The sequence below is a fragment of the Podarcis raffonei genome, chromosome 7 (genome assembly GCF_027172205.1).
Source record: "Podarcis raffonei isolate rPodRaf1 chromosome 7, rPodRaf1.pri, whole genome shotgun sequence".
In the NCBI taxonomy this organism is placed as follows: Eukaryota; Metazoa; Chordata; class Lepidosauria; order Squamata; family Lacertidae; genus Podarcis; species Podarcis raffonei.
Window position 1 is genome coordinate 27,828,712 of NC_070608.1, and position 11,057 is coordinate 27,839,768.

An 11,057-nucleotide genomic window follows, 5' to 3' on the forward strand; every position below is an offset into this window, starting at 1 on the left:
TGTTTGATTTGGTTTATACATTTATTTATTTTATTATTTTTTATTTATTCAGTTTGTAAACTACCCTTCATCCGTACTTCTCAGGATGGCTGACAAAGTAAACATACAAGATAAAAACATAAATTATATAATAAAAACAGGAGCAAAACAAAATCAATAAATACACTCCCCCATATAATATAATTTTGGGGCATTTATATAGTGCTTAAATCGAATAGTACACAATAAAGATTAAAGCTATAAAAACAGAATTCAGTTAAAATACCTACTGGAATCTTCTTTCTTCTTTGGCAATCAGTCGTAGCTGAGTAAGATTGTCTTCCATAAACACGGTTTTAACAGTGAGTCCGTAAGTGACTGTGGAGGCCAGTTCTGGATCCCCATGTCGTTCCACAGTGGGGACATAGGTTTCTGGGTGGGAGTTGATCAAGGTGAGGGTTTGCCAAACGTTCCTTCCTCTTAGCATGTTTCTCCATTTTGTCCTGAATTCGAGCGTCTTCAAAGCCCATGACGCCTGTGGTAAAGGCTATTCTCCAACTGGACCACTCACAGACCAGTATTTCCCAGTTGTCAGTGTTTATATTAAATTTTTTTAGATTTGCCTTGAGAAAGTATTTAAACCTCTTTTGTTGACCACCAGCATTATGCTTTTCATTTTTAAGTTCAGAATAGAGTAGCTGTTTTGGAGGATGATAATCAGGCATCCGTACAACATGACCAGTCCAACGAAGTTGATGTTGACGAATCATTGCTTCAACACTGGTGATCTTTGCTTTTTCCAGTAAACTGGCATTAGTTCGCCTGTCTTCCCAAGTGATATGCAATTTTTTTCAGAGACACCTTGGTGGAATCTTTCGAGGAGTTAGAGATGACATTTATAAGTGGTCCATGTTTCACAAGTGTAAGGTTGGTAGTACAATAGCTTTGTAAACAAGCATTTTTGTTTCCCTGAGAATGTCCCAGTCCTCAAACACTCTTCACTTCATTCGGGAGAAAGCTGCACTCGCAGAGCTCAGGCAATGCTGGATTTCAGCATCAATGTCAGCCCTTGTGGAAAGATAGCTACCCAGGTAGAAGTGATCAACATTTTCCAATGTTAAAATGTTAAGTTGGATTTGTGGAACTGCAGAAGGGTTGTTTTGTGCTTGTTGGTGCAGCACTTTGGTTTTTTGGATGTTGAGTGATAGGCCAAGCTTTTCGTAAGCTTCTGTGAAGATATTTAGGATGTTCTGGAGGTCATACTCTGAGTATGCACACACTATGTTGTCATCAGCATATTGAAGCTTGATGATGGAAGTTACAATAGCCTTACTCTTTGCTTTCAAACTACCCAAGTTAAAGAACTTTCACATCTGTTTGATATATGATTTCTACCCCGCTGGGGAGTTTTCCTTCAACAATGTGTAGGAACATGACAATGAAAATAATAAATTGAGTTGGGGCGATAACACAATCCCGTTTAACATCTGATCCCACTGTGAATGGTTCACTTTGAGAGCCATTGTTATCTGCGATTGTTGCTGTCATATTATCGTGGAGGAGCTGGAGGATGTTCACAAATTTATCTGGGCAGCCAATTTTCAGAAGGACAGTCCTCAGGGCATTACTATTTACAGTGTTGAAGGCCTTAGGTCAATAAACACCATATACAGGGGTTGGTTTTGCTCTCTGCATTTTTCTTGAAGCTGTTGAGTGGTGAAAATCATGTCCACTGTCCCCCTAGAAGGTCAAAAACCATTTTGGGATTCAGGAAGTGTAGCCTCAGATATAGTTAGAAGACAGTTTGCTAAGATCCTTGCAAGAATTTTGCTGGCCTCAGCTAATAAAGAGATGCCTCAATAGTTTCCACAGTCCATTCTATCACCTTTTTTAAAAAAAGGTTGATAATTTTGGCATCTGTAAAGTCTGCTGGGATCTGCTTTCTCTCCCAGATTTTTTCAATGAGGTTGTGAAGTTGTTGTGTAAGTTCACTTCCGCCCACTTTGAAGACATCGGAAGGCATCCCATCAGGTCTGCTGGCTTTGTTGTTTTTCATTTGGTTAATAGCTGTACACAACTCTCCCAGATTTGGAGATACTGAAAGCTCATCTCTAATTTGTTTTTGTGGAAGTTTTGAGAAGACCTCAGCAGCTGTGGCTAAGGAGATGCTGGTAATGTTCTTTCCAGTGTAATGCAATAGTTTCTTTATCTTTTAGAAGTGTGGTACCATCTGTTGAGCGTAGGGAGCATATGCCATTATTTATTGGTCCATAGGTGGTCATTGTGACTTTAAAGAAACTCTGTGCATCATGAGTGTCAGCTAAGTGCTGAATCTCTTGAGCTTTTTTTTATCTACCAGGTGTTCTTTAGTTCTCTAGTTCTTCTTTGAACCTCAGCCTTAGCATTGGCATAGGGTTTTTTTCATAGTGGCATAGTTTCTATCTCTTTGCCATATCTGAAAGGCCTTCATTTTCTTCTCAATAATGTGTTCAATCTCACTATCATTCTCATCTCACCAGTCCTGGTGTTTGAAATGCTTGCTGAAATAAAGTCTTCAGTAGGGACTAGAAATTTGAATGGGAGGGGGCTTGGTTGACTTCAACTGGAAAGGAGTTCCATAAAATTTGGCTCACAGTATAGAGCACACAGCTCCTGGAGAAAATGAGCCATGCATCTGACCATTAACAGTCGCTCCCCCAAAGACCTCAGTTATTGGTCAGATTGCCATTAAGTAAATCAAATTTACTTCTGAATTAGCATGTCTCAGACTGTTTTGTTAAACCTCTGATGAACTGAGAACTTAAGATAGCCTCCATGTCTGAATCATGTGAAGAATATAGTCTATAGTTACCAGGGGGTGGGTCCACACTGCTGACCAGTTCCCCAGTATCAAGGACGCTCCTGCTGGGACATCTGTTGTGAAGAAGTCTATGGATGAGCTCACACACAGGCTTCTTTAGAACAGACATCTAACCCAATGCATAGATGTCTAGAGGTGGTCGAGCAATGTGGCAACATTCCCCATTAATGTTATGATGGGATTAATACCTGAGGAAGACTAATGCATATTGCATTTGAGAGTGTAGGATCAAATGGCCATTTTCAATGAAAATTATACAAATTGCTTTCTTGTTTTGAAACACTCCCCCCTCCTGTGTGTGTCTCTTCATTCATATGTAATTTCTGACACATAGTTGTGACCGAAAGTGAATTTTTATTGACTGTGAAAATACTGCAGAAAGACCACTCATCTCTTTTCTCACCTATCATAAAACATGAAGAAAAAAGAGTTTTATTCATGCTTTAGGGAATGGATAGAAGCCTTTTTTTCTAATAACTAAAATGACTTCGTCTCAAAACATCGCACATGATTTTAAGCTTAATCTTGAAAACAAAAAGCCTTTGGCAGATCAGCAACAAAATATATTTGGCATGCACAGTGAACTTCTGCTGGGAGGAAGCCTCTAAAATAAAGATTTATTTTTTAGAAATATTATGGGGAAAACCCAGCAATTTCTATAAGATAAGCTGCTCAATTCAATGCACACGGAAGAGCACCCAATTGTTTTCTGAAAGACTCACTGTCATGCAGGTGGAGGTGGAAGTGCAGCTGCATGTTTAAAGCCAGATTTTTTAAAAAACCATGACAAGCAGGATTAAAAGAACCCTGAACTGATAGGGCAGAAGTTTTGGCTTAGCGCTTCCTTCATGACCGACCCTTTGTGTGGCCTACAAAGTTGTAACCCACTTTGCTTTGGCTGGGACAACACTGGGGCTTCCTCTACCTTTTGGTGCTGAGCACTGCTCACAGCACATTGCAAGAACATGGTTAGGCAATCACAAGCAGCCCACATAATAAGCAAAATCTGGTAACCACCCAACCAACAAGACTCCGTCTTCTCAGGATTCAGACTCACTTTATTGCCCCTACATTGCATCCAGATACCCCTCTGCGTCTCTCACAGCTTTTCCTGATTCAGATGTAACAGAGAAATAAAACTTCACATCTTAAGCATATTGACAACACCTTGCTTTAAAATAGTATTGAAGTGTAATCTTGTGCACATTACTCAGAAGTAAGGTCCACTGTATTATGTGGGGCTTACTCCTGTGTAAATATCCATAGGAATACAGCCTTAGCAACTCTGAATTTGTGCACTACTGCTGCTGTTGTTGTTTTGTTTTACTGCAAATATTTCTCTGTACCCAGATTTAGCATGTACAGAATTCAGCATATTGAATTATTTAATGCATATTGCATGATTGGGTAACAAAAGACTCCTGTAAAGCATTCATAAGAGAAGAGTTAAGATTGCTGTGGGAACCTTAACTCAGAGTTTAATGGCTTGTGTGTGATTAAAACTTCAACTGAAACATTATTATGGATCTTTGCATATAATGTTCCTCCTTGTGCGGCTTTGTAGAACCCCTAGGCATCAGAGTTGTTCTGATTATGCAGAAGGCGCTTGTTGATTTGGTTTTCAAACTAGGCAAATCTTTTTATCTACTGTGCCCTTACTAGAAACAGCTGTCCAATCGGCAAGCAGATAAAACGCCTTTGTTACCTGGGAATGTACCTAAAGCAGGAAGGATGTTGTTGCCCTGATTTCATAATTGCACTCAGTGTTTCTTTTCTGACATTGAAAATAGGCATTCATTAATGCATATTCTAATCATGTAGCTTTGTTTATTAGGTACTGGAGGTACAGTGAAGATATGAGAACTATGGATCCTGGTTATCCCAAACCAATCACAATATGGAAAGGTATCCCGGAATCACCTCAGGGAGCCTTTGTCCACAAAGAAAATGGTACGTAGCTTCTTGTGCATGTTATTGTTCTTTAATAAAACAATCTTCCTGATCTGCAGACCATCTTTTAAGTACCTCACTTTTTCGACCTGTGCCTTGCTACCTGAATTTACACTGCTTTGTAACCCCATGTCAGCACACCTATAAATAGATGATTTTGGATTTCTAGGAATTTTTAAAATATTCTATTTGTTCTCAGATTTTTTCCATATTAATCTTTGAATCCAGTGATTGGGAATCCCCTCCTCTTTCTTCAGACTCATAGATCAAGATGGTGGAACAGGGGAAGTGTAAATATACATTTCTCCCCATGTCATTCATTCACTGAAAATTTGCCACCCAGAGCTGCTATTTGCTGCAGATTACAATAATATAGAGTCATTTCCAAATTAATCCAGAATGGGATTTTCTTGTTAGAGTTTGCCCATCTCTTGTGTATGCTGTTTCTCTATCACTTTGAACCTTATTCTCCAAACACTGGCTCACCGCTTCTGGATTTAGTCTGGAGTATAATTTGCTTGCGTTGTGCAAATTTTTGCCCCATTGGCTTTATCCAGGTGAATCTACTTTTGTGCTGTGGAGCACACAATTGCAAAGTGTTATCACAAGTTCATTGCTATCTGATGCAAAATAAAGAAGAGCAAAGGATGACCCAGTGGTTTTGAACCTAAGTTTACATCAGTACTAAATTATTTATTGCAAAGTTATAGCTAAACTATATTGCACATTTATGTAACCACTATAACCCCTGGACTAAGACAAAGCACCATAGACTTTTCTTGATGCTGAAAGTCGTCATTATGTGCATATTAATTACTGCCCTTAACAATTTGATGATGTGGTCTTGAGAGTGAAATAAAGATATGGGATTGCAACCAGTTTCACTTGCTACGTACCTCTAGCTCTCCACATGTGATTGATTTAACAGAGATTGGGTTTTTTTTTGTCCCTTCCTTCTTCCCTCAGGACGTGTCTCCCCTGTAAAAGATTATGAGACATTTCCCCCTAGTTTAGAATCTTTATTCCTTCCTTTGGCTCAAATATCTAATTTCTGCAGACAACATTTTCTTCTCGGGAATACTCTTAATCACTTCCTTGCTTTAAGTCTGTTTCATCCATCAATAGAAAATCTTTCCTGAGCTGAGCATTTTGGGTGTGTGAGGGCGGAAGTTTCTTTTTTCTTTCTTTTTCTTTTTTGCAGCAGGAAACTAGTTTGTGCAACACTGTGTTCTTACATTTATTGCCATGAAAACTATAAAGACTTGTGTTAAAGTATATATAGTATCTGATGCACTAGGTAGGATTGGAAATGCATTTCAATTAAATTTGGCTCCAGTGTAAATACAGAGTGCTAAATGTGTCAAGGCATCTTCATTCACTTCTGTAAGGTGTGTGTGAGGTTGGGGAGAGCATTCCCAGATTCACAGCAGTGAATGGTGCTGTTGTTGCACACAAATATGCTCTATATGTGAATCAGAGCTGATAAGAGTAATCTCATGCTGTATTAGCTGGCTTCCTTAAATGTATTACATTTAACCAATAAACATGCAAGTGGGAGTTGTGGACATATCACAAGTACAGTGGTACCTCAGTTTTCAAACGTAATCCATTCCAGAAGACCATTTGACTTCCGAAATGTTCGGAAACCAAAGCATGCATTTCCATCCGGAAAACTCAATATGGAAGCCATGTGGTTTCTGAAAATCGTTCAAAAACTGAAGCAGTTACTTCTGGGTTTTCACTGTTCAAAAGCCGAAACGTTCGACTTCTGAGATGTCCGAAAACCGAGGTACCACTATATTTTCAGTGCATCATACTGATGTGCAAATAAAGCCTTTGCTGCACCTTCTAATCACTATAATATAAGGTAGGGTTGCCACCTGTCCTTAGAAAATGTGACCGTCCCTGTTCTGGACAAAAGTGCCCCCTGCCCTGTGTGGATTTCAAACAGGACACCTTTTCCCCAATATTTGAGTTCATCCTCCTCAGAATATGCGGGGAAAGGATGGGTCTGGTGGAGAGTGAGAGAGAGGGTTTAGGCAGACAGGGCAGAGGGTAGATCCCATTCATTGGTTGGTGCCCCCTGCCCATCTCCCTTCTCCTCGCTCCCTGTTAGTATACCTGAAGGAACATCTCCACCCCCATCATTCAACCCAGACACTGAGGTCCAGCTCTAAGGGATTTCTGGTGGTTCTGTCACTGCGAGAAGTGAGGTTAAAGGGAACCAGGCAGAGGGCCTTCTCAGTAGTGGTGCCCGCCCTGTGGAACGCCCTCCCATCAGATGTCAAAGAAATAAACCCAGCCAGATGGACAGGATGTAAATAATAAATTATCATCATCAATGTCCTCACCACTACTATATCTACTGTATTATCCCCACCAACCCCAGGAGCACCCCTCCCTTCCTTAACACTGTCGGGCATGAGAGAGAGACAGCTGGCCCAAAATGGCGGCTGCATCGCTGTCAGAGCAGCTGATGAGGAACGCGGCCTGGCGTAAGCGACAATAGAGGGAAGAGGAAAGAAGTGGTCTCCTTCGCCCATTCCTTTCTTCCCTTTTGCTGCTGCCCCTCTTCAGCCCCACCACTTGGCCCTCTGCACCACCCTGCCCTTTCCTCCTCCCTCTTCCTCCGTGCTCTTCTGCTGCCAGCATGGGTGAGAGGCTGGAGCTGCAACTCAAGTTGCCCATGGCAGCTGGCCATCTATCCCCGGCCCCTGGCTGTCTATGTGAGTTGAGTGAAAGAGTGGGGCCAAGTTGCTGAGGGAGGTGGGAAGCTGAATGTGAGGAACCCGCCTCCACGGGGGGGGGCAGGATTTGGTGTCATGAGAGTATTGTGCCCCCCAACCAGCAATCTGTCTTGTATTTTGCCTGACCAAAGGTAGCAGCCCTAAATATAGGACTAAGTAGGTGAAACTGAAATAGCTACATATTCTTCTATGATAGCACTCTTGCCTTTTCCCTCTCCTTTCACCTATGTCTTATCTATGTTGAATGATAGACTGTAAGCCTCTTAGGACAGGGACTTCTCCACTCATACTTTGCACAGTGATGGCAAAGAAAAACAACAACACCAGAAATAATAGGGGGGTTGTGTTGTTGTCCCCTGTGATAGAATGTGAGTGGAGTTTCGCTGCTTCCCAGTCAGAGGGCTACAAAACTAGCCCAGAGATTCCAGCCTTTGCTTTCAGGATGCAATAATTTCCATTTTATTTATGTGTAAATAGCTGTGCAGTACGGGGGGCGGGGCGGGGAATGGACCTCCATATTTTCAGTGCAGGTCAGTAAATTTTCTGTAAAGGGCACCTGTGTGTCTGAAAACATACAGTAAATGAATGCCTGGAAACCTGAACCAATTGCACTTCACAGCAGAGTGTTTCCGAGGCATTTTGAGATGAGTGGGTTCTCTTGAAATGTTTCAGCAAAATCACGGTCAATTCACTGAGGAGACATGGGGATTCATTCTTTTTCTGTAGTGTGTGAAGTGGCCCTGAGGTCACACTGAACTTCATTGGTTTTCAGTTACTAAAATAACAGCAAAGATACCTGAGACCTAGGCAGACAATACAATTAAGGAGCGAGCCGTTTTTGCCTTTGTGTTGTGTTGTTGTTAATGTCGTTTCTTCGAGGCTAAATGTAAGAAATCCTCTGGGCTCTCGGAGAAGGAAAACTAAGTATTGAAAGTTGCCTGGTGAAGCCTGCAAGGAACAGTGCTGTGAATTGTCCCCCAAAGTCAAGATCCCTGCATGGCTCAATTGGTGATTGCATCAACGGACAATGAAACAAGCAAATGAGAAACCCCACAACCTACTTTCAGAGAACTCTGATGAATTTTTGCCTGAAACCATTTCTCTTCTACTCTTCAGATAAAGATTTGACTTGAAATTGTACCAGATAGCTTCAGGGGAGAAACTTCAGAGGAACTGCTTCCAATTAAACAACATCTTTCATTAATATAGCGCTAATCCTTTTAGCTTCCTTGTTCATTTTGGGGGAGGGGAGAAACATTTGTGTTGCTTGATTAAAAACAACAGAAACTGAGATATATGTCTCCTATTCTTACGTCTACTTTTGAAAGCTTCTTGATAGTAAGAAATATCTTCAACAGGACCAGCTCTGTTTGAGAAAAAAAGATGTGTAAGCTTTTGAGTTATGCAGAAAGCTTTAGAAGGAAGTTTTATACATTTTAGCAGGACTTGGGGCAGAGTTATGCATTACAATTAGGTAAGGGGAGCTGCCACCAAAAATGACATTTCTCCCTATTTCAAGTTCTCTCCTCCTTCACTGTAACATGCAGTATATTTTACAGCATCATCAAGTTATGCATTTTCCAACCCAACCAGCAACAGAGTGAGCAAATTATGCTGATTTTCAGTAGCACACTTGATGTAAACATATATTATTTTGTTAAACACCAAAAAGAGGTACTCCAGTTGTTTGCATATAAATTGCCAACCATGTGGATGACTCTTATGGGAGCAGGAGACCTTTAGATGGCTGAGAGTAATGGGGTAGAAGGAGAGGTTACAGGAATACACTGGTTCATGATGGTTGAGAGAAGGCCAGGAAGGGACTGGGTGTTTGTGGTGGACATGGGAGGAAACAGAAAGTCACACAGACTTTGACAAGGAATGTTGTTTGAAGAACAAACAAGGTAAATGATTTTGTGGTAGAGTTTAGAACAGAGTTGAGAAAAGGTGTGACAATGGAAATGCAGAGAATATTGCAGTGGGTCGGTAAGACATGATTGGAAGTGTATTAGAGATTTTGCTGAGGAGGCAGAAAGGTAGGGCTGTGCTTTTGCAACGTTGTATCAGGAGAAGCAACACAACTTGCTGATGGGCAGAATATAAGAAACAAAGAAGGTGGGGGCAACAGGATATATGTTGTCAATTAATATGGAAATAATATTTAAGGAGAAAGTTTTGGGAAGAAAGACAATTTCCATTGTGCTACTGTTTTCTAGTAATGGACAAATTTATGAGATAATAAACCCTGCAACAGTCCCAAGTACCCCATGTAATATCTTACGCACTAGAATTTCTGAAGGACAATTAAAATAAATAACAGCAATAGCACAAGATTTTTATATTATTCCATCATGAAACTAACAAAAAATGGTGATGGGTGAAAGCGTTTGGGTCTATTTTGAATAGAAAATGAGATGCTCTAAAGAGGTTTTTCCTCTCTGCAGTGCAATTTCAAAAACCCATTTTTGTGTAAGCAGTTGAAACTAGCATCGAACCTAAACTTTCCAATTAGTACTATTTGCATCACAAATGAAGCCCATTCTTCTTATTTTCTTTTCTGGGGACCTATAATACTGCAGAATGCAAACTGTGACATAGTAAAGATAGAGAACGCTCCAGCTATTTGTGCACAGTTTTTAAACAGTAGGAGGAAGTTCACCCATTGTGAAAGTTTGTTTCAGACTGGATCGGTGCCACTTTTCATCTGGGCCAGTCAAATGCTTTGGATTATTTGGCAGGAAAGCAGCATTTCTGCAATTAGGCACCATTTTTAATTATCCTGGATTGCACTTGAATGATCAAATTCTAGCTCCCTGCAGAAAATCTGAAGCTGTGCACACCTGCTTTCCATTGGCAGAGTTAATACAGCATTTCCTCTCAAAGACATAGAAGTAATAGGGAACAGAATCAACCCAGACAGTCGAGAGGGAGGAGCAATGTAGGTGGGTCTAGCACAGTGCTGTAATTTGCTATAATTGACCAATGTTCCCAAGCTGGGTAGGGGCTCTTTGAGCAAACAGGACTCAGGGTGAGCATAATTTATGATCCTATTTAAATGTCAATTTTAAATAAGGATCTTAAATCACTCCACTGCAGTGGCGTAGCGTGGGTTGTCAGCACCTGGGGCAAGGCAAGTAATTTGCGCCCCCTAACCTGTGGATTTGCGCCCCCTAATCCGTGGATTTGCACCCCCTAACCCGTGGATTTGCCCTAACCCCAGATGTTGCGGCCGGTGCGGCCGGCCCCCCCTGCACCCCCCACACTACGCCACTGCTCCACTGGTCTAAATGCATCCGTCTTGGTTGTTTCATAAAGTTAGGGAAGATAGGCATTTAGGACATGACACAAGCGAAATTATGCTTCAATCTTCCCCACTTAAATTAATGGGACTTTAAAAAAAAATCCCAGTTTTGTTGGGTTATGCATATACAGTTTCCTGTGCATAACAAAGGATTGCTTTGATGCGTTGGTTTCTCAGCAGACGTACTTTTTTCAACATTAAGACATGTCTTTTTTGAAAA

General features: G+C 41.0%; 1 protein-coding gene across 3 annotated transcripts in view; it reads left to right on the plus strand.

Moving 5' to 3' along the window:
• Positions 1-11,057, plus strand: part of MMP16 (matrix metallopeptidase 16) — a 172,614-nt gene that overhangs the window by 159,381 nt on the left and 2,176 nt on the right. For all 3 annotated transcript variants that reach the window (XM_053395711.1, XM_053395712.1, XM_053395713.1), the window contains one exon: positions 4,674-4,789. In XM_053395711.1, the coding sequence (XP_053251686.1) occupies positions 4,674-4,789 (116 nt within the window). The remainder of the gene's footprint in view (positions 1-4,673; positions 4,790-11,057) is intronic.